General features: G+C 45.6%; 1 protein-coding gene and 1 pseudogene across 3 annotated transcripts; both read left to right on the plus strand.

The window, feature by feature from the left end:
- The first annotated feature begins 2686 nt into the window (after positions 1 to 2686).
- LOC129860074 (insulin-like growth factor-binding protein complex acid labile subunit) lies at positions 2687 to 6382 on the plus strand (annotated as a pseudogene).
- LOC129859560 (major facilitator superfamily domain-containing protein 6-A-like) lies at positions 6144 to 23094 on the plus strand. 3 transcript variants are annotated; one of them, XM_055929457.1, is made up of 12 exons: positions 6144 to 6235; positions 13651 to 14993; positions 15116 to 15186; positions 15415 to 15460; positions 15594 to 15916; positions 16868 to 16965; positions 20937 to 21098; positions 21374 to 21472; positions 21678 to 21757; positions 21865 to 22065; positions 22246 to 22294; positions 22484 to 22572. In XM_055929457.1, exons 2-11 carry the CDS (start codon positions 13653 to 13655, stop codon positions 22246 to 22248), a joined length of 2424 nt encoding a protein of 807 aa, XP_055785432.1. In that variant the 5' UTR covers positions 6144 to 6235; positions 13651 to 13652; the 3' UTR covers positions 22249 to 22294; positions 22484 to 22572. The 3 variants fall into 3 exon arrangements, with proteins under 3 accessions (XP_055785432.1, XP_055785431.1, XP_055785433.1); XM_055929456.1 differs by lacking the exon at positions 22246 to 22294 and having other exon boundaries at positions 22484 to 23094; XM_055929458.1 differs by lacking the exons at positions 16868 to 16965; positions 22246 to 22294; positions 22484 to 22572 and having other exon boundaries at positions 21865 to 21985.
- Positions 23095 to 23854: the final 760 nt, after the last annotated feature.

A 23854-nucleotide genomic window follows, 5' to 3' on the forward strand; every position in this document is an offset into this window, starting at 1 on the left:
TGAGTCGCTAGACCACGTGAGAGGGTCCTCGTGGTTCTCCTCCCTTGATCTGCGCAGTGGCTACTGGCAGGTGCCCCTCTCGCCAGGGGCACGTGAAAAAACGGCCTTCTCCACAGATAGGGGCCATTGGCAGTTCAAGGTGCTGTGATTCGGGCTCTGTAATGCTCCTGCCACCTTTGAGAGGCTCATGGACAGAGTGCTGGCGGGGGTTCCGAGAGACGAGTGTGTTGTGTACCTAGACGACATATTGGTGCACGGCACATCGTTTGAGGGGGCACTGGGGGCAATTAGGCGAGTGTTGGAGAGAATCTCGGGGGCGGGGCTAAAATTACATCCGGGAAAGTGTCATTTCATGCAAAGGGAGGTGGCGTTCCTGGGGCATCAGCTGGGTGGTGAGGGCATCAGCACGATGCCAGACAAAGTAGAGGCTGTGAGGGGGTGGCCAGTTCCAGGGGGGAAAAAAGAGGTTAAGAGCTTCCTGGGGCTGGCATCCTACTATCGTAGGTTTGTGAAGGGGTTTGCGGGGGTAGCGGCTCCTTTGAACCAGCTACTCAAGGAGGACACTGTTTTTCAGTGGACCGAAGAGCACCAGCGGGCGTTTGAGGCCCTCAAACGGGCCCTGATGGAGGCCCCTGTCCTGGCCTCACCAGACCCGAACCGTCTGTTCATCCTGGACACCGACGCAAGCAATGAGGGTTTGGGGGCTGTGCTGGCTCAGCGTGGTCCTGATGGGGAACACGTAGTAGCTTATTACAGCAGAACTTTTGATAAGGCTGAAAAACGCTACTGCGTTACAAGGAGAGAGCTTTTGGCTGTCGTGGCAGCAGTACGCCATTTCAAGTACTACCTGGGGGGCCTGCCGTTTGTGGTCCGGACGGATCACTCCGCCCTGCAGTGGCTTCTCTCCTTCAAGGAGCCAGAGGGTCAGATTGCCTGCTGGCTGGAGGAGCTACAACCCTACGACTTCCAGGTGGAGCACAGAGCCGGCCTTCGCCACAGCAATGCAGACGCCTTGTCCCGCCGCCCGTGTGCTGAGGATGGCTGTGGGTACTGCGCCAAACGGGTGGAGAGAGAGAGAGAACTGTGCAGGGAGGAGGGAGTCACCGCCACGGTGAGTCAGCTGAGTGTGACAGAGTGCCGGGAGCTTGAGGCTGTGGACGTTGGGGAGTGGAGGCGTCGCCAGGAGGAGGACGCAGAGCTGCGTCCTGTGCTGCGGTGGGTGGAAGAGAGAAGACGACCGCCGTGGGGGGACGTAGCACCTCTATCACCAGTCACCAAAGGACTGTGGGCTAAATTCACAGTCCTTAGAGTGGCCGAGGGAGTGCTCCAGAGGGGGTGGAAAAAGCCAGCGACTGGAGAAATTATGTGGCAGGTAGTGGTGCCCAAAAGGCTGCAGGGGAGCATGTTACAGCAGCTTCATGGGGGAGTAGGCGCAGGGCATTTTGGGGTCTCCAAAACGTTAAAGCGCATGCGTAAAGGCTTCTATTGGGCCAGGCACAGGAGGGATGTTGAGGACTTTTGTAGGCAGTGCGACTAGTGTGCTGCTAAAAAAGGACCTCCAGGTCAGTCACACGCCCTCCTACAACAATTCCCAGTAGGGGAGCCCATGGAGAGACTGGGGGTAGACATAGTAGGGCCGTTTCCAACCACAGACAGCGGTAACAGGTGGATTCTAACCGCTATGGACTACTTCACCAAGTGGTCGGAGGCTTACGCTCTCCCAGACCAGGAGGCGGGGACAGTAGCTGATGCGTTGGTGGGGGGAATAATCAGTCGGTTTGGGGTGCCACAGTCTATTCACAGCGACCAGGGGAGAAACTTCGAGTCACGGGTGTTCACAGAGTTGTGTAGACGGTTAGGCGCGGAGAAGACGCGCACTACTCCGCTTCACCCCCAGAGTGATGGGCTGGTGGAAAGATTCAACAGAACATTAGCACAGCAGCTGGCCATCGTTACCTCAAAACACCAGAGAGATTGGGACACCCACTTACCGTTTATTCTTATGGCGTGTAGGTCGGCTGTTCAAGAATCGACTGCGTGCTCCCCAGCACTACTAATGTTAGGTCGTGAGTTGCGCACCCCAGCCGAACTGACGTTTGGCCACCCTCCTGATAGTGACGACCGGGTTTTGCCTGGCCCGAACTATGTGTGTCGTCTGCAGAACCGGTTAGAAGCGGCTCACACCTTCGCAAGAGAGCAACTCGAGAATGCAGGGGTGCGCCAAAAGCGCCACTACGACTCGCGCGCTAGGGGGAGGCACTTTGGAGCGGGAGAATGTGTGTGGCTTCACAACCCCACGCGCAAGAAGGGGCGGTGCCCAAAGCTGGACAGTGCATGGGTGGGGCCGTGTCTGGTGATAGAGAGAGTGGGGGAGGTGACGTACCGGGTGGAGGTCCCTCCACGGAGCAGGAAGGTGGTGGTCCACCGGGATCGATTGGCACCCTACAGAGGGAGGAAAACGGTAGGGAATGGGAGTGAGGTCTCTGATGTGAGCCCACGGGAACAGTCTAACGAGGAGACTCTAGCGCAACCTGAGCCTGGGGAGGGGGCTGCTTCTTCGGAGGACGCTGGGAATGACATTGGGGCAGAGGAGTGTTCTGGGGGTTCACCGGTGAGAGTCACGGGGAGGCCCAAGAGACTGATGCGACCTCCGGGTCGTTTTAAGGATTTTGTTGTGTAACCCTAGGGGCAGTACTTCTTTTTTCTCCTACTGTTGATGAAGGCTTACTCCAAGTCTCACGGCACCCATGCGAGAAAGGCTGCGACTGTCGCGAGGAACCGAAGCTCACCGCTTGCACTAACGCCCTCTTTGCCCAACCACATCCCTCCTTACACGCAACACCTGGACCTATCTATGAACCTTTATTCCGAAGAGTTCCTTCCAAATGGAACGCAAACTGAGGGTTCTGCTTATGAAGGACAACAACATCAACGCTGTGGCTGACGGGGCCTTCACCCAGCTAGAGTTCCTTCAGAAGTTGGACCGGAGCTGTAACAGGTGGTGGAGAGTTTTTCCTGGCCACCGGGCTCTTGTTTCTGATTTGCTCTTTGAGGTCTTGGTCGGGTTATTGTAAAGCACTTTGTGGCAACTGTTCATGTCAAAGGGGCTTTATCAATTAAATGTGATGGTTGGATGGATAGATTCATTGATGTATTGATTGATTAAACAGGATGTCGTCCCTGAGCGAGAGCTTCTCCCTGGGCCTGAACGCTCTTGAGAGAGCTGCAGCTGAGCCACAACCACCTGCATACCCTGGACAGCAGGAGCTTCATGCACCTGGATGGCCTACAGAGGCTCAACCTTACTGGCAATGCTATCCATAACATCCAGGTAAGGTTGTTTTTACTTTTGTTGAACAACATCAAATAAGGTGATACAGGACTTATACAATTCTGTTCTGTTCTATTTTACTATATTATATTGTGTTTTATTCTGTTCTATTGTGTTTTATTTTGTTTTATTTTATTGTGTTCTATTCTATTCCATCCAGGTGAGGTCCTTTGGCTCCATGCCCACCTTGCGGCAGCTCTACCTGGAGGACAACCATCTCGTCTCCCTAAACAATGGGGTGTTCTCCATGTTGAAGTCCCTGGAGGTCCTCAACCTGCAGGGGAACCAGATCAACAAGACCCAAGAGGGTGTCTTCACCGCCATGATCTCCCTGGCTCTGCTCAACCTGGCCCACAACCAGATGAGCACCATCTACTTCAAGACCTTCCTAAGCATCCACGCGTATAGTACCCATATCCTGTTGGAAGGAAACCCCTGGAACTGCAATCGTGACCTACAGAAAGTGACCTACAACGAACCGCCCTTGCTGTCTCTGCCTGGCCGGTTCCCCTCTCTCCACTGGGATTCTCTGCCTCTAACCCTGTTACAGGGGCTGAGTCACTGGCTTACTGGTGCTCTTTCATGCCGTCCCTGGGAGGGGTGCGTCACTTGAGTGGGTTGAGTTACTGACGTGATCTTCCTGTCTGGGTTGGCGCCCCCCCTTGGTTTGTGCTGTGGTGGAGATCTTTGTTGGCTATACTCGGCCTTGTCTCAGGATTATAAGTTGGTGGTTGAAGATATCCCTCCAGTGGTGCGGGGGCTGTGCTTTGGCAAAGTGGGTGGGGTTATATCCTTCCTATTTGGCCCTGTCCGGGGGTATCTTCGGATGGGGCCACAGTGTCTCCTGACCGCTCCTGTCTCAACCTCCAGTATTTATGCTGCAGTAGTTTGTGTCGGGGGGCTAGGGTCAGTTGGTTATACCTGGAGTACTTCTCCTGTCTTATCCAGTGTCCTGTGTGAATTTAAGTATGCTTTCTCTAATTCTCTCGTTCTCTCTTTCAGTCTCTCTCTGAGAACCTGAGCCCTAGGACCATACGTCAGGACTACCGGGCATGACGACTCCCTGCTGCCCCCAGTCCGCCTGGCCTTGCTGCTATTCCAGTTTCAACGGTTCTGCCTGCGGTTACGGAACCCCTACCTGTCCCAGACCTGCTGTTTTCAACTCTTAATGATCGGCTATGAAAAGCCAACAGATTTATTCCTGATTATTATTTGACCATGCTTGTCATTTATGAACATTTTGAAAATCTTGGCTCTCTCTAATTTTCTTCTTCTCTCTTTCTTTCTCTCGGAGGACCTGAGCCCTGGGACCATACGTCGGGACTGCCGGGCGTGGTGGCTCCTTGCTGTCCCCAGTCCGCCTGGCCTTGCTGCTGTTCTGCCTGCGGTTATGGAACCGCCACCTGTCCCAGACCTGTTGTTTTTCAACTCTTAATGATCGGCTATGAAAAGCCAACTGAATATTATTCATGATTATTATTTGACCATGCTTGTCACTTATGAACATTTTTGAACATCTTGGCATAGTTCTGTTATAATCTCCACCCAGCACAGCCAGAAGAGGACTGGCCACCCCTCATAGCCTGGTTCCTCTCTAGGTTTCTTCCTAGGTTTTGGCCTTTCTAGGGAGTTTTTCCTAGCCACCGTGCTTCTACACCTGCATTCTAGCTGTTTGGGGTTTTAGGCTGGGTCTCTGTACAGCACTTCGAGACATTAGCTGATGTACGAAGGGCTATATAAAATAAACTTGATTGATTGATTGTTCTTGGACGATTACTATAATCTTAGCTGTAATGCTCCGACAGAACTAGCGAACTACAGGTTGATGGACGTGGATACGGAGCTGTGTATCCCCGAGATGGTTATTGTGCTGATTATCACGATCACCGTGGTGATAACAGTGTTGGGGGCCATGGTCATGGCGGAGAGGAAGAGAAAGAAGAAGAAGCGGGGGAGGCATTGGACGGAGCAGGGCAACTTGTCAGACTCATATCACTAGGGATTGACTTCTTCTCGGCAACACAATCCTTTTAATGCACTTGTACAGTAACATGAAGAAAATATCTCTCAGAGACAGTTAGAAACATTGTCATATTTTAAAGGACATTTAGTAGGTTATTGTACAATTTCACCAAATATTTATTGTACACAAATGTATTCATCAATTACTCAATATGTACACTTTCTGCATTTGTAATAATACCATAATTTGTAGTGTTTTATTAGATACTTTGATTTACAATATTGTAATGAAACAGGCAGGGAGAACCCTCGACCCCGAAATCCAGCGCGCTATTAACTGTGCCGCAAAAGCATGCTCAAGCGGCAGAGTCGATATCCGCGCTTATAAACCCAGGGTCGTTACAATATGAACAATATTACAGGTGTGAAAAGTATTAAATTAAACGAAATTGAAAGGTGCACAAGCTGCATTGTATTCTATCTATTTCCTTTATTATGTAGGAAATATACATTTTATAGATTTTAGAAACAATAACAATTGCACATATTGCCTTTACAGTTCGTTATAAACATGCTCTTATGCATTTACAGTAGTTGGTGTATGTTGAGGGGCAGCGGGACAATATTTGTGAGGTTGGGTTCACTTTAACAGATAGCACAGACGTCACACGAAACCCATCCTCTGGGCGTATCGAGTTCGGAGTTCCCATCTGAGCGAAATGGTCTAAACGAAGGTGTGGTTATAGGTCGGAGTATTTGCATGAGTCTTAATTACGGTGTATCATTCATCTGTATCATGCATGCATAGGAAAACGACGAAATAAACTGTATTGTAGGCAATGCAGGAAGCGTTCGATTTACGACTGGGAGACACAACTGCCACCGCCGAACCTGCGTAGTCATAGTTGAAAGAATAGGAATACGGACCGGTGACTTTGGCAGGTAAGCTTGATGAGAACACGGGTGTCCAAGCCCATGTTAAAGAGAAACTGCGCTAATTTGTAATTGTATTGCGAATCTACAATATGTTGATGTAAGTGCTCTGTTTAGCACTGCTTAAAGTAAACATTGTACTTTTTATGTCTTCAATTTGGTGTGAAGTGTTCATTATTTGACAGTGAAACATGCATTTCGTTCATACTACCGCATTGGACGGTGAAATGTATTTTTCTCACCGATTTCACCGGTTCTTCTGATATGACATACCCACTCACGAACAACATGAGTTTTTAGGTTGTAACAATGTTACTATATTTCTTACACCCCTTGTACAACTTGTGGGTAGCCTACTCTTTATTGTAGCCAATTCTAGCCATGCTAAACATATTTACTGTATAACATAGTGTTTCAATATGCTTTGTGTTGTAGTCACGACAGATATATAGTTAAGCAAACTTTAGTATGTTTGTTGTAAACCAGCACATGAAGTACACGAATTCGGTAAGTAAAAGGTGGTTTCCGTTTCCTGTGTAACATCAATATTGCTACACGTTCTCTTATTTTTTTTCTACAACAAAGGCAGACTCCACCTAAATTTGGTATGTCATTTTGAATGTGAACTGAATGTTTGTTTGTCTCTCACTGTCTATTCACACACACACACACACACACACACACACACACACACACACACACACACACACACACACACACACACACACACACACACACACACACACAGTACCAGTCAAAAGTTTGGATATACCTACTCATTCAAGGTTTTTCTTTATTATTACTGTGTTTTACATTGTAGAATAATAGTGAAGACATCAAAACTATGAAATAACACATGGAATCATGTCGTAACCAAAAAAGTGTTCAACAAATCAAAAAAGAAATTATATTGGACATTTTTCAAAGTAGCCACTCTTTCTCTTGATGACAGCATTGCACACGCTTGGCATTCTCTCAACCAGCTTCACCTGGAATGCTTTTTCAACAGTCTTGAAAGAGTTCCCACATATGCTGAGGACTTGTTGGCTGCTTTTCCTTCACTCCGCGATCCAACACATCCCAAGCCATCTCATTTGGCTTGAGGTTGGGTGATTGTGGAGGCCAGGTCATCTGATTAGGTCAGCACTCCATCACTCTGCCATCTTGGTCAAATAGCCCTTACACAGCCTGGAGGTGTGTTGGGTCATTGTCCTGTTGAAAAACAAATTATAGTCCCACTAAGCGCAAACCAGATGGGATGGCATATTGCTGCATAATGCTGTGGTAGCTATGCTGGTTAAGTGTGCCTTGAATTCTAAATAAATAACAACAGTGTCACCAGCAAAGCACCATCACACCACCTCCTTCATGCTTCAGGGTGGGTACCACACATGCGGAGATCATCCGTTCACCTACTCTGCGTCTCACTACTCTGCGTCTCACAAAGACACGCCGGTTGGAACCAAACATCTCAAATTTGGACTCACCAGACCAAAGGACAGATGTCCACCGGTCAAATGTCCATTGATCATCTTTCTTGGCCCAAGCAAGTCTCTTCTTTTTATTGGTGTTCTTTAATAGTGGTTTCTTTGCAGAAATTCGACCATGAAGGCCTGATTTCACGCAGTCTCCTCTGAACAGTTGATGTTGAGATGTCTGTTACTTGAACTCTGTGAAGCATTAATTTGGGCTACAATCTGAGGTGCAGTTAACTCTGCTGCAGAGGATAAGTTCATTAGAGGTAACTCTGGGTCTTCCTTTCCTATGGCGGTCCTCATGAGAGACAGCTTCATCATAGCGCTTGATGGTTTTTGTGACTGCACTTGAAGAAATGTTCAAAGTTCTTGAAAATATTGACTGACCTTCATGTCTTAAAGTAATGATGGACTGTCGTTTCTCTTTGCTTATTTTAGCTGTTCTTGCCATAATATGAACTTGGTCTTTTACCAAATAGGACTATCTTCTCTATACCACACCTACCTTGTCACAACACAACCGATTGGCTCAAACGCATTAAGAAGGAAAGAAATTCCACAAATTAACATTTAACAAGGCACAGCTGTAAATTGAAATGCATTCCAGGTGACTACCTCGTGAAGCTGGTTGAGAGAATGCCAAGAGTGTGCAAAGCTGTCATCAAGGCAAACGATGGCTACTTTGAAGAATCTCAAATATATAAAACATATTTTTTGGTTACTACATGATTCCATATGTGTTATTTCATAGTTTTGATGTCTTATTCTACAATGTAGAAAATAGTACAAAATAAAGAAAAACCGTGGAATGAGTAGGTGTGTCAACTTTTTTGACTGGTACTATATATTTTTTTTACTTTCTTTGATTTACATTCAGTCTTTCAGTTGTATACAGTAGGTCTTCGGATCACCCTACCTGTGAGCGACTCAACTCTCACGCTGTCATCTCATTGCAACTCTGTGAGATCCTTAGCAGGGGGGTTGTAGTACTTTGCCTGTCTCTGCTGACTTTCTTTCAACTTCTCTGCTGACCATTTATTTTGTCATTCCTGGTCTCAACAGATTTTCAATCATTAGCACTATTGTCTTTGTACGTCTTTCCATCAGTGCCATTGCAGGGCTGCTGTCTGTTGCTTGTGACGGGGTATTTCTGTGATCCAGCATGACTAGGTATGGGTCAGCACCTGCTCTCTTTGCTTTTGCTATCAATCTATCGGCTGTTTTCGCTGCCAATTCCACTTTCCCATTATTTTGCGAGTATACTGGAGACAATGTTTCGTGTTTAAAGTCCCAGGCCTTGCTGACATTTCGGAACTCGTCTGAAGAGTACTGGGGGCTGTTGTCTGATTATAGGATGTCAGGTATGCCGTAGCGTGCAAAGTGTCTTCAGTTTTCGACTGTGTGTTCCCCAAAATGGTCCTCTTCCCAGAAGTTAGAGAGTTTTCAATCCAACTGTGACCATGGAGTCTCTGTTGTTGAACTCGAACAGGTCCCTATTTTTCTCCCAGGGAAGCTTTGGTGCTTTGTGTTGTCTCAGCGTCTCTTTCTGCTACTTCACAACCCATGCAATGCAGCTGCTACATTGTTCCATGTATGTTCTCAGCTGTGCATTCATGCCCGGTCAGTAGACACTCGCGAGCTCTTCTCAGACATCCCTCAATTCCTATGTGTGAGGAATGGATTCTTTGAGGGCAGCAAGGACAACGACTCGCTCACCTCTGAAGATAACTCCACTTTGCACACTCGACTCATCTTTGTTGTGAAAATACATTGCTACTTTCAAGGGTACATGGTTTTTCACTCCTGCAGTGTCTGGAGTTTCAGTGGCTCTCTGGATGGCCTTTAGTCTCTCGCTTGACACAGGCAGGTAGTGTATCATGTTGATTGATTCCACAGGGCCTCTGTTCTCTTGTTCTGTGAGGCACACCCTGCTTAGGGTGTTGCCAGCACCACTTTTTCCAGGAACCTATCTGAGACAGACCACAGGGGTCTGTGCAATGGTGTCAGCTGATTTTTCTTGAAAGCCAGCTCGAGTCTTTCTGACCACTCCCACAGCTAGTCCTTGTGTGGTAGGTGTCACAGCGGCTTGCGGTGCTCCGTGGCGTGGCTGCAGAACTTGGCTAGGTCGTTTACCATGCCCAGGAGGCGCTGCACCCCCTGCACATCTGTAGGCCTAGGCATCTGTCTGACGGCTGTCGCTTTTCCCGGGTCCACTTTCAAACCCCTCTGATGTTAGCAGGGGACCAATGTATGGCACATCCTTCAGCCTGAGCTGCAGCTTCTCTGGATTCAGTTTGATATTGAGCTTCCTGCATCTGTCCAGGAGCATTCACAGGTTCTTGTCATCGTCCCGAATTGCTGCTTCATCGTTGTCTCCTTTCTCCCACAATCAGGATGCCATCTGCAGTGATTTATTTTTTGTGGGGGACTCCTCGGCAGACCTTCCATTCCCTGTTTCAACTTCCTCTGAAAGGTCTCTGGGGCTGAACTGATTCCGATTTGTCATGCGCAGCCACCTGTAGCGTCCCATGGCAGTAGAGAACGTGGTGAGATAGCTGGATTCCTCATCCAGTTCCACGTGTCAATTGTTTTTTTTGTCATCACAGAGAACACACGTGCTCTGTTCATGTCTGGCACCACGTCTTCAATAGTGGGTAATGGCTCCACTTGAGCGCCTTGAGAGGTTTTGGATCAATACATTGGTTTATGCAATGCGATCAGGCTGCCAATCCAATCTGTGCTCTTTTTTTTTTCTTTCCCCCAACTGCTTTTATCATCCTTTTCTCTAGACTACCAAGCTCCTCTCTGAGTGGTTTATATAGTGCTACTGGACAGGCTCCACTCGCTCGTCCATGCCCAGCTTCAGTTTGCCGGGTAAGCATCAATCTCCATGGAATACATCAGCGTACTCCTGTTTTATTTACTATTTAGTCCAGGACCTTGTTTTCTTGACGGCCAGGATGCTGTGATGCTCCACAGTAAGCAACTCCATTGCCTGGATAGCCTTGCTGCCTACAATGGGCCTGTGCACGTTCTTGTTGACTACGATGAACTCGCCTCTGTAGGTTTTCTTATTGCGTGGATTGATCACTTTTTTTAATGTGTGCACTTCCCCAGTGGTGTCAGACTACTCTTGTTATACATCACCAATACCTGACTGCAGGGCTCTAGGTGTCTGTCTTTTTGTGAGGTTTGCAGGGATAACATTACAACTAGCACCACAATCTAACTGAAATCTATCTAAAATCATTTTGTTGACCAGCATGGTTGCAAAGAGAGCTGCATTGCGGTCAGTTATTTATTTTCTTCCTGTACCACGTTGATGCTCTCTGACTTTGGCCTGTGTGATGCAGAGAATATCCTCACTTCTCTCAGATTCAGCTAACGCATTTCACATTGCCAGGACTGTTTCTCTTGCTGGTCCCTGCACTTTTTCAAACCGTCGTAGATAAGGGATTGTTTTTTTTTTCTCCACAGGATTTACATTTTTGTCCATATGCAGGGCATTTTTTTTTTCATTTTTTTTCCCTCGTGTGTCCGTCCACAGTATCTGCATTGTAACAGTGCTCTGTTCCTCTAGTCTCCTCTCGGTCTCTCTTCCTGTGTTACTACATGTACTGCACACAGGCAATCTTGCAGGCAATCTTGATTTACAATCTGTATGCACATAATCCAGTCCCTGATAAATCTGTGATTACTACAAAGTTGCAGGTGGCCACGAGTCCTCAATTCAGTAAGATATTTGTCTAAACTCTCATCTTGGCCCTGACTCCGCATGACAAAAATGTATATCTCTCAATTGTTACATTTTTCTTGGGATCACAAAATGCATCTAGTGCTGCAATTACTTCCTCAACAAAGAGATTGTCTCTTGTACTGCCCACACCAAGGGTCTCACAAATCTCTCTGCCTTTTTCCCCAATTAGATACTACAGTAGCTTCACTTTGTAGTCATCAGGTTTTTCTCCCATTGTAAGAGCTATGTACAAATTGAATTCCTCTTTCCATCTTTTCCAGGTAAGTGCTAAATTACAATCGTCAAAGTAAAAAAAAAAATCTGTGGATTTTCCATGGCGATTTATTTTTAGAATGGAATGTTAGCTACTCACATCTGCTCATGTCCAATAGCCAGTTAGCTTTTAGTATAGTCATTCTATAACCAGCTAGCATTGATGTTCGGCACGATGTCTAGCTTGTAAAAGCAGAACTTTTACAAACTGGCACCTGGGACGTATTCCTTTTTTCATTTTTTTTTCACTGCCACCATGTTTCAATATGCTTTGTGGTATAGTCACAACAAAGATAATTCGTAAAAATTCTAATAGCTTCACAGATCTTCATTGTAAAGGGTTTAAACACTGTTTCCCATGCTTGTTCAATGAACCATAAGCAATTAATGAACATGCACCTGTGGAATGGTCGTTAAGACCCTAACAGCTTACAGACAGTAGGCAATTAAGGTCACAGTTATGAAAACCTAGGACACTAAAGAGGCCTTTCTACTGACTCTGAAAAACACCAAAAGAAAGATGCCTAGGGTCCTTGCTCATCAGCGTGAACGTGCGTTAGGCATGCTGCAAGGTGGTGTGAGGACTGCAGATGTGGCCAGGGCAATAAATTGCCATGTCTGTACTGAGACGCCTAAGACAGCGCTACAGGGAGACAGGACGGACAGCTGATCGTCCTCGCAGTGGCAGACCACGTGTAACAACACCTGCACAGGATGGGTACATCCGAACATCACACCTGCGGGACAGGTACAGGATGGCAACAACAACTGTCCGAGTTACACCAGGAACGCACAATCCCTCCATCAGTGCTCAGACTGTCCCCAATAGGCTGAGAGAGGTAGGACTGAGGGCTTGTAGGCCTGTTGTAAGGCAGGTCCTCACCAGACATCACTAGCAACAACGTCACTTAAGGGCACAAACCCACCATTGCTGGACCAGACAGGACTGGCAAAAGTGCTCTTCACTGACGAGTCGCGGTTTTGTCTCACCGGGGTGATGGTCGGATTCGCGTTTATCGTCGAATGAATGAGTGTTACACCGAGGCCTGTACTCTGGAGCAGGATCGATTTGGAGGTGGAGGGTCCGTCTGGGGCGGTGTGTCACAGCATCATCGGACTGAGCTTGTTGTCATTGCCGGCAATCTTGACGCTATGCGTTACAGGGAAGACATCCTCCTCCCTCATGTGGTACCCTTCCTGCAGGCTCATCCTGACATGACCCTCCAGCATGACAATGCCACCAGCCATACTGCTTGTTCTGTGCAAGATTTCCTGCAAGACAGGAATGTCAGTGTTCTGCCATGGCCAGCAAAGAGCCCGGGTCTCAATCCCATTGAGCACGTTCTTGGACATGTTGGATCGGAGGGTGAGGGCTAGGGCCATTTCCCCCCAGAAATGTCTGGGAACTTGCAGGTGCCTTGGTGGAAGAGTGGGGTAACATCTCACAGCAAGAACGGGCAAATCTGGTGCAGTCCGTGAGGAGGAGATGCACTGCAGTACTTAATGCAGCTGGTGGCCACACCAGATACTACATTCCTTTTGATTTTGAACCCCCCCCCCCCCCCGTTGTTCAGGGACACATTATTCCATTTCTGTTAGTCACATGTCTGTGGAACTTGTTCAGTTTATGTCTCAGTTGTTGAATCTTGTTATGTTCATACAAATATTTACACATGTTAAGTTTGCTGAAAATAAACGCAGTTGACAGTGAGAGGACGTTTCTTTTTTTACTGACTTTAGTTAAGCAAACTTTTCTATGCATATTGGTAACCAGCACATCAAATACATGAAGTTGGTAAGTAACAAGTGGTTTCTGTTTCCTGTGTAACATCAATATGAGTAACATCAATAATGCTACACATGGTCTGTATGGTTATGATAATCAATGTAGCCTACTATTTAGGTTACAGTAAACATGAATCTAACTTCCTGTCTTCCAGAGATGGCCGCAGACGACAAAGTGGTCATCCTATCGGATGATGAAGAAGATCAAAAGAGGAAGTACGTCCTGGACGAACCCTTCAACACTCTTTTCCTGGAGCTTCAGACCGACCGAGAGCCAGGCTCCACTCCAGTGTCCGCTGCAGCATCAGACACACAGTCTGCTCCAGAGACACCCATGGCCTCACCACTGAAAGACCTAGGCTGCTTTGAGAGGATGTGCCTTAGAGTCAACTCCCAGCTCCTCATCTCCAAGATCTTCTACTTCTTCTTCTATGCAGCATACGGTTCCCTGCACCCACTCCTAGCCGTCTACTACAAACAGCTAGGGATGTCACCAAGTCGTAGTGGACTGTTGGTTGGGATCCGGTACTTTATAGAGTTTTGCAGTGCGCCATTCTGGGGAGTGGTGGCCGATCGTTTTAAGAAAGGGAAGCCATTGTTGCTGTTCTCTGTGCTTTGTTGGTTGGTATTCAACTGTGGCATCGGCTTTGTCAAACCAGCTGCCATGATCTGTAAGGAGAAGGTGGACATCCCCACTGTGGCCCCACCAATACTGCCCTTGACGACTATGACACCAATTAACAGCTCGCTACCCGACGCTTCCACCAATCACACGAGGAGAAGTCGTCGGGATTTGTTTCAAAGTTACTTTCCTAGCTTCCCTTTTGTTTTGGATGGCCTTGATTCTGGCTATAGCGTGCGCCGCAGGCATAGGAGAGGTGCTGATAGCAATACCACTCAATCCACTGGGGTGCCTTACGAGCAGAATAATGATACAACCACAGCTACGACAACAGCAACTCAAACGCCAACCGGTGGCCAACCTAGAGTGGTGCCTAATGAGCAAGCCAATACCACTCAGCTCTTACCGAATACCACAACTATGCCACTGACCACTAAAACCCCTACCCATACACCTACCCATGCCCCCACCACCACCAATTCCACATTGATGCCTCACAAGCAGGGCAATACCACTCAAGCTACTCCAAATACAACAACAACTATGGCAACCCCTACCACCACCCCTGCCCCCACCCAACCTAAAGAGTACATCATTGAGTACAACGAAGATCAGGTCGAGAGCATTTTTCTCCTGATCCTCTTGGTCATCATCGTGGGGGAGTTTTTCAGCGCGCCGGCGGTCACCATTGTGGACACAGTGACGTTACAGTACCTGGGGAAGCACCGGGACCGTTACGGCCTGCAGAGAATGTGGGGGTCCCTTGGCTGGGGTGTGACGATGCTGCTAGTGGGTATTTGGATAGACCACACCCACATTAAGCTGCTCATCGACGGCGTGGTCGGCTGTATCCTGCCCGAGTACAAGAACTACCAGGTAATGTATGACATTGAAAAGGTGACAAATAATAAGCAATGGGTCGCTAAGGGCAACATAGTTGATACCTAAATAAAAAAATGTAGTTACTTTGTTCATTTCTTCACTCGTTCCTTCCCCAGGTGGCCTTCATAGTGTTTGGAGTGATGATGGGTCTGGCCCTGGTGGTAGCAACACAATTCTACTTCGACAGGTAATAGGAGCAGACCCAATTTAAACTGTTTGAAACCCCACCTTTTTTTAGCTTTTCCTTAAATCAATGATTTTATTGTTATTTTATACTTTTTGTTTTAGGTTCTTTTATTAATCTATTTTATAGAATTGCTGTTTTGTTTTTAATATCTTCTATTTGATTTATTTTACTGTAAAGTGTGTGGTGATTTTAAATTGTCTTTAAATTAAGTTTGATTTGATTTGACAGTGGGGACTACAGACAGGAGATGCCCCAGGAAGTAGAGATACCACAGGTAAATCAACTGGAAAATTAAAACTCACACTAAGTGGAAATAGTCTTTCTAATTGCTTTAGCCGAAGTAAATACTGCTTTAAATAGAAAATTGTTAATTATTTTATTTGTTTTACAAAATTTCTTTCACACAGGTAGATGGGAACGTGGCATCTCCAGAGGAGAGCTCCACCTCGGACCAGACCCCCATCACCCCAGAGTCCACCACCACCGAACAGCCTTTCTATTACAGTGACCTCCTCAGGCTGCTGTGTAGTGTTCAGTACAGCACGGTGCTGTTCGTCGCCTGGTTCATGGGCTTCGGTTACGGCTTTGTGTTCACCTTCCTGTATTGGCATCTAGAGGACCTGAAGGGAACCACCACGCTGTTCGGTGTGTGTTCGGTTCTGAGTCATGTGTCGGAGCTGGCTGCTTACTTCACCAGTCATAAGTTTATCGAGCTGGTGGGACACATCAGGTAAGAATGGGGTTGTTGGTGTTCTTGTTTTTGGAAGGGTGGTGGAGGAAGGGATATCACATTATCCATCTCTTTTAACCAAATCTTTTACCAAAAACAGCAGCAGCAACAACAACAATAACAACCAAAGCACACAGTATTTTCTGAAACTGAGGATTTCCACGTTTGCTATCCCGTTTCACCTCAACTAGACATGCTGCATGTAAACAATCGTGTTCGTTTAGAGTGCCTCTTGCTTGAACGTCACACAGGCCTTGTGCGTATACTATAGTCAGACAGACAGACAAACCTAGCACAGAGCAGGGACATTTGACAGTGTGGTGTTATGTTTAAGGAGAGAGGCCCATCCATCTGGCAGCTCTGTGCGATCAATGTCATTTTGACGCACCATTTTAAAGCATTCTTCTCTAACATCATGGGTGGTTATAACCCTGCAAGTAATACAGTGCAAAGGTCTCAAGAAGAATTTTTGTGCTTTTTGCCTCACCAGTTCAATGGGCACTGTGCACAAAGAGTAATACTAACTATACCTAGTAAGGCATCTCTTTAAACCAGTGGTGGGCAACTCCAGTCCTCGAGGGACTGATTTGGTGTCACACTTTTTCTCCATCCCTAGTAAACACAGCTGATTAATCCAATTGCATTCTAAACTGAAGATCATGATTAGGTGATTATTGGAGTCAGGTGTGTTAGCTGGGGCAAAACTGTGACGCCAATCAGGCCCTCGAGGACTGGAATTGCCCACCCCTGCTTTAAACCTTGGATGAGTATTCTGCGATGGAATCCTAATTAACGCAACAAAAGACGCTCTAAGCCTGAAAAGCCTACACATTCCATACATCACCCTATTTGATCTGTTTTGCTTCTTCTTAATAACTTTTGCTCGGAGTACCTAACCTCTGAAAATCTCCTCACTAATTTCTTTCTTTCCTCCCTGTTTTCCTAACTTAGGGTCTTGTACATTGGCTTGGCATGTAACACAGCACGCTACCTGTACATTTCTTACTTGGAGAATGCATGGATAGTTCTGCCTATGGAGGTCTTACAAGGTAAGAGAGAGCAGGTCCGACGTTGACATCACTTCCTGTTGACATCTGACTGAGGAAAGGTTCAAATTTGAGTCCGTAGTTAAGGGCTGTATTATTGAGCCTCAGTAAAGTACATCTTAGGACAGGAATCTCTGTTATTTCAAGCAATGGCTGCTTTATAAAACACCTTTTCCTGTGTCGACTAAACACTAACACGATAAGATATAATTTAAAAGAATGTTAATATTGATTTTATATTGAAACGTTTTTACAGTATCACATCAAAATCAGTATCACATCAAACTGTCAAATTAAAAGTCAGTGTCAACAAAAGGAAATTCAATAAGGATATCCTGGTAATGTCATATGACACCACCATATGGCACCATGTTACCCCTGTTTGTCTATCTGTGGTTACAGATGAGAGATTATTTATGAGCAGGTTGGATGGGTCTTGTCACACTGGACAGGAGAATATATCGTTCCACTCCCTCTTTCAGACAGCTTGGGTACACAATAACAAATAGGACAGAGGTAGGCAACTAGATCCAGAGTGGGACGAATATTGTTGAAGAGAATGGTCAGGACCCAGAAAATAATTATAATCAATTGTACACTGCAAATTGAGCACAACTAAGCCCAAAAATAGATTGTATTTTGAGACACAATCATGTATTCGATTTGTTGGGATGTGGGAACACTTGGGAACAGACTTCCTAAATTAAACAAATTTTTTGTTGAATTCCTGGTGATTTTACACTTTTTGTTTACCATAAACTATGCATAGTACCAACTGTAAAGTTTGGTGGAGGAGGAATAATGGTCTGGAGTTGTTTTTCATGGTTCGAGATAGGCCCCATAGTTCCAGTGAAGGGAATTCTTAACGCTACAGCATACAATGACATTCTAAATGATTCTGTGCTTCCAACTTTGTGGCAACAGTTTGGGCACTGTTTCAGACAATGCCCCTCGCACAAAGCGATGTCCATACAGAAATGGTTTGACTGGCCTGCACAGAGCCCTGACCTCAACCCCATTGAACACCCCTGGGATGAATTGGAACGCCGACTGCAAGCCAGGCCTAATCATCCAACATTAGTGCCTGACCTCAGTAATGCTCTTGTTGCTGAATGGAAGCAAGTATCCGCAGCAATATTCCAACATCCTAGTGGAAAGCCTTCCCAGAAGAGTGGCAGCTGTTATAACAGCAAAGGGGAACCAACTCCATATTAATGCCCATGATTTTGGAATGAGATGTTTGACGAGCAGGTGTCCACATACTTTTGGTCAGGTAGTGTATATAATGATTTTTTTTATATATTTTTATCAAAAGCGTTGGGGGGGGGGGGGGGGGGAAATAGCCTGTTGCTGACCCCTGCTCTCGGACAGAGGCCCCGACTTATGAAGTGAATGTACTCATCCATGATTCTTGCAAGGAATTTAACTATGGCGTTTTGTTATGAATGGTGGCGGATAAAATGTCTTATAGGCCTACGCCTCATGACAATTTTTCTAGTAATAACTGATAATGCGCTCAATAAATACGTAAGAATAAGCTCGTTATTACTGGTCATAAGTGATAGGCACTGTTTGCTTTGGTGCTATAGCTTGTGTCTTAGAGAAGTGTTTTGCAACCCCAGCCCACAAAGCAAAGTACGATGACCGTCCCGTTACTTCAGCATAAGGGTGTGTGTGTATATACAGTCGGAAGTTTACATACACCTTAGCCAAATACATTTAAACTCAGTTTTTCGCAATTCCTGACATTCAATCCTCGTAAACATTACCTGTCTTAGGTCAGTTAGGATCACCACTTTATTTTAAGAATGTGAAATTTCAGAATAATAGTAAAGAATTATTTCTTTCAGCTTGTATTTCTTTCATCACATTCCCAGTGGGTCAGAAGTTTATATGCACTCAATTAGTATTTGGTAGCATTGCCTTTAAATTGTTTAACTTGGGTCAAATGTTTTGGGTAGCCTTCCACAAGCTTCCCACAATAAGTTGGTTGAATTTTGGCCCATTCCTCCTGATATAGCTGGTGTAACTGAGTCAGGTTTGTAGGCCTCCTTGCTCGCACACGCTTTTTCAGTTCTGCCCACAAATTTTCTATAGGGATTGAGGTCAGGGCTTTGTGATGGCCTCTCCAATACATTGACTTTGTTGTCCTTAAGCCATTGTGCCACAACTTTGGAAGTATGCTTGGGGTCATTGTCCATTTGGAAGACTCATTTCCTACCAAGCTTTAACTTCCTGACTGATGTCTTGAAATGTTACTTCAATATATCCACATAATTGTTCCTCATGAAGCCATCTATTTTGTGAAGTGCACCAGTCCCTCCTGCAGCAAAGCACCTCCACAACATGATGCTGCCACCCCCGTGCTTCACGGTTGGGATGGTGTTCTTCAGCTTGCAAGACTCCTCCCCCTTTTTCCTCCAAACATAATGATGGTCATTATGGCCAAACAGTTCTATTTATGTTTCATCAGACCAGAGGATATTTCTCCAAAAAGTGCGATCTTTGTCCCCAGTGCAGTTGCAAACCGTAGTCTGGCTTATATGTGACGGTTTTTGAGCAGTGACTTTTTCCTTGTGGAGCGGCCTTTCAGGTTATGTTGATATAGGACTCGTTTTACTTTGGATATAGACACTTTTGTACCTGTTTCCTCCAGCATCTTCACAAGGTCCTTTGCTGTTGTTCTGGGATTGATTTGCACTTTTCGCATCAAAGCACGTTCATCTCTAGGAAACGGAGCGCTTCTCCTTCCTGATCGGTTTTATGGCTGCGTGGTCCCATGGTGTTTATACTTGCGTACTATTGTTTGTACAGATGAATGTGGTAGCTTCAGGCATTTGGGAATTGCTCCCAAGGATGAACCAGACTTGTGAAGGTCTAAAAAAAAAAGTCTGAGGTCTTGGCTGATTTCTTTGGATTTCCCCATGATGTCAAGCAAAGAGGCACTGAGTTTGAAGGTAGGCCTTGAAATACATCCACAGGTACACCTCCAATTGACTCAAATTATGTCAATTAGCCTATCAGAAGCTTCTAAACCATGACATCATTTTCTGGAATTTTCCAAGCTGTTTAAAGGTACAGTCAACTTAGTGTATGTAAACTTCTGACCCACTGGAATTGTGATACAGTGAAATAATCTGTCTGTAAGCAATTGTTGGAAAAATTACTTGTGTCATGCACACAGTAGATGTCCCAACCGACTTGACACAACCTATAGTTTGTTAACAAGAAATTTGCGGAGTGGTTGAAAAACGAGTTTTATTGACTCCAACCTAAGTGTATGTAAACCTCCGATTTCAACTATCCCTCTGATGATTTGAATCTGTGGTCACGGAATGAGAAGTCAGTCTGCCTGACTGATGACGAATGGATGTGTAAGTGTCAACACTTCCTAATCCATAGGACTTAAATAAAGTAGAGGAGAGGTTTCCTGTTCGATTGTTTTTCCAATTTTTGCTAATACTACAAGACGGACTGCTTTTTTCTTCTGTATGATATTATTTCAATACTAATGTATAACATTTTATATTTAGCAGACACTCTTATCGAGAACGACTTACAGGAGCAATTAGGGTGGAGTGCCTTGCTCAAGGGCACATGAACAGATTTTTCACCTCGTCGGCTCGGGGATTCAAACCAGCGACCTTTCGGTTCCTGGCCCAACACTCTTAACCGCTTGGCTACCTGCCGCCCCTTCTTTAAAGAAGCATTTTTATCCTATAGGGCTGTGTAATGTTTAACACCTCCATCAATGTTTGTTGTCTGGCATCATTTACATTTTAGTCATTTAGCAGACGCTCTTATCCAGAGCGACTTAGTCGTGAGTGCATAGATTTTTGTACTGTTCCCCGTGGGAATCAAACCTACAACCCTGGCTTTGCAAGCGCCATGCTCTACCTTTGAGCCACACACAGTATTTCACTTTTCTAACCTTTTGTTTTGTCTGTCTTTCTGTCTGTCTCTTTGTACTGTAGGTGTGACCCATGCGTCGGTTTGGGCAGCCTGTATCTCCTACCTGAGTGCCGCGGTGCCCCCAGCTCTGAGGACCTCTGCCCAGGGTATCCTCCAGGGTCTACACCTGGGGCTGGGACGGGGCTGTGGGGCCATGGTGGGGGGCGTCTTCGTCAACTATTTTGGTACGGATGCGACAACAACGGGCCCTTTTGACAGTCCCATTTGAGTAGTGAAATTTAGCAACTCCTGCCATACAGCCATGTTTTTATTTTTTAACATGATTTTGAGAACCAATGAGTTATGGTTTATTACATATTTATAAACTACATATCCACTAATAATCAACTGTCTATAAACTATGTATAAACCATTCATAACCCTATTAAATGACACCTTAATATAAAGTGTTACCATTATGTTTTGTCTGTGTCTGTAAATTGCATCTTTCTTTTTCCAGGAGCTGCAGAGACGTTCAGGGGGATTGGAATGGCTTCCCTGGTTATACTCCTCATCTTCTCCTTCATTCAATGTCTGACCGGACAGAACGAGGAAAAGGGTGAGGGAGGGGAGAGCACCTCAGTTCATATTTTTTACAGACCCTGCATCAGTGCACTGTTAGAGGAATTTGTTCTGTATAGAATGGTTTAATGGATTGCTTCATATATTGCACTAAAAACAAAATATTTATACAACTGCTAACCACCCTTATTTTTAACAGTGTACCATACAATAATAAGCTAAATTTGTATTCCCCTCAATAGAGGACAGGATGCTAGCAGAGAACATTCCGGTTCCTTCCAGTCCAGTTCCCATCGCTACCATAGACTTGATGCAGAGCCAGGTCAGAACTCTCCAAATTGTTGTACTCGTCCTGCTTCTTTCAGCAAACCAATTTCCCATTGTGGGACAATGATGTGTACTACTACTAATTACTACTACAACTACCAGGTTGGTGTGATGGTGCCCCGTCCTGACCCTAGACCCCCGGCTAAGAAGACTAAGCACCAGGAGGAGCAGGAGGATGTTAACAAACCGGCCTGGGTGCTGAGTGGATCCCCCTGGGTCACCATAGCCTTCGCTGTCTGCCAGATCCGAGAGATGTACTGCATGGCCAAGAGTAGTCTACCCTCGGAGACACAGCCACTGCAGGTAGGATGATGAACGATAGTCCTTTTTTAAAAGATGTGTCAAATCTCAATGAGAACTCTTGTCCTCGGAGGTGCGACTCTAACGTTTTTAAGAATTTCAAGCCAATTCATGTTATTTTTTTATAACCTTTTTAAATATTTGATTTCAATGGGATTTATTTTTATATTGTATGATTAACAGTGACTGTGTGAACGATTTCTCCCCACGCCTTCATGTGAACTAAAGAAAGGTGAGACCGTGTGTGCACTGTAGAGGTGAATTCGTCACTGTCTTTGTGACGTGCTGTGGTGAATGTGGTCAAATGTCCTACGTGCCTGTGTTTGGTTTAGTGCATGGTTTGGTTATATCTTTAATGTATCCAAAACATTTTGTCACGATGGATCAGCCAATGATGTTATATTATCTTGTCTGTTGCCAGGAGCAAAATGATCAGACCTCTTCTGAATACCAGGCGGTGGAGACTGAACACAGCACAGAGCAACAGGAGTCGCCACACCACCATAACGGTTCCTTAAGCAGCGTATCGAGCAAGGCACACCCCGCAGAGCACCCCGAATCCCAGCACTCTCCCCTACCAGACCAGGGGAACTCTGTGGCGCACCCTGCTTTTTTACCTGGTAATTTTGAGGCTTCACATCAACTGTCTAGTACCAACCCTTTCCGGCAGTAGATTAAAGGCTTAAGTTGAGTTTAGAGACGGAGCAGGTACTTACATTGTCGCGGGTCTCCTTTGGTTCCTGCGACATGTACAGTAGGGAGGGGGTAAGGAGCATTGAGCACTACTCCACATCGAGGACTGTGCTGTAAAAAGTACCGAATGATTGCTTTCTGTGTGTGTGTCATCTGACATGGTGTAAATAGAATTTGATCTAGAAAGGGTCAAAAGGGATTGTTGCCTTCTAGAATGTAATGTATTTATTTCCTCTGTGTCTTCCTGCGCGAGCTTCTGACAATCATGTTATTATTTTGACTCTTGGGATGAAATGATATGTATATACAATAAAAAAAAATGTATTTGTAGATAAATCATTTACTTTCACTGCTTTTCTGGTGTCTCAGTTATATTACAGCTGTCTATTCCGGCATGTTTTTACAAGCCCAAGAGTAGACACTTGGTGGCAGTAGTGTACCGTGTTGAAGTACTAACCCTAAGCGTGCGTGTTGTGTGAAGGTTGAGGTCAGGGTGTGCTTGCTGCTGATGGGAGTGTGTGGGAGGACAGTAATGGTGTTCTCTTCAGAAACTACACCACAATGCCATCTGCAACATCCCTTGTCTCGGCAGGGAATATAAGCTAATATTGATGTTGAAGATGTGGGGGGGGGGGGGGGGGTGTACTCTAAATAGTGATTACACTACAACAGTCTCAAGAGACAACACTGACCGTGGCAGCTGTCTTATCCAATATTGTCAAGCATGTTGTCTACATCTAAGGAATTAATCATTTGTAAATTTTACCTTAAGATTTCTCCATCAGCTGCACTATGAATCAGTTAATTTGAAGGTACTCCATGAATCAGTTAATTTGAAAGTGCTCTATGAATCAGTTCATTTGAAAGTCTAATAAAAAATTATGATATTCCCATGTTCCTCAACGATCTTATTGAGGCAAACACCAGTATAATATTTGTTTACTCTTGACCACACGGACTCGCAAATACATTAGTTTCGCTGCAATGCGTTGTGGGTACGTATGGCTTTGCTGAAAGTGTTGAGTCATGGACTGTAGTGTGGACACTCCAACATGCTAGGACATGATAGGACCAAACAGCTGCCATGTTCAGTAGGGCA

This window comes from Salvelinus fontinalis, chromosome 7 (genome assembly GCF_029448725.1).
Source record: "Salvelinus fontinalis isolate EN_2023a chromosome 7, ASM2944872v1, whole genome shotgun sequence".
NCBI classification, from domain to species: domain Eukaryota; kingdom Metazoa; phylum Chordata; class Actinopteri; order Salmoniformes; family Salmonidae; genus Salvelinus; species Salvelinus fontinalis.

Coding starts and splice junctions, on each gene's coding strand:
- LOC129859560 (XM_055929456.1), top strand. CDS start 13,653: ATGGCCGCAGACGACAAAGTGGTCATCCTATCGGATGATGAAGAAGAT. Junction 16,966..20,936: donor GCCTATGGAGGTCTTACAAG/GTAAGAGAGAGC, acceptor TTTGTACTGTAG/GTGTGACCCATGCGTCGGTT. Junction 22,066..22,483: donor CGGAGACACAGCCACTGCAG/GTAGGATGATGA, acceptor GTCTGTTGCCAG/GAGCAAAATGATCAGACCTC.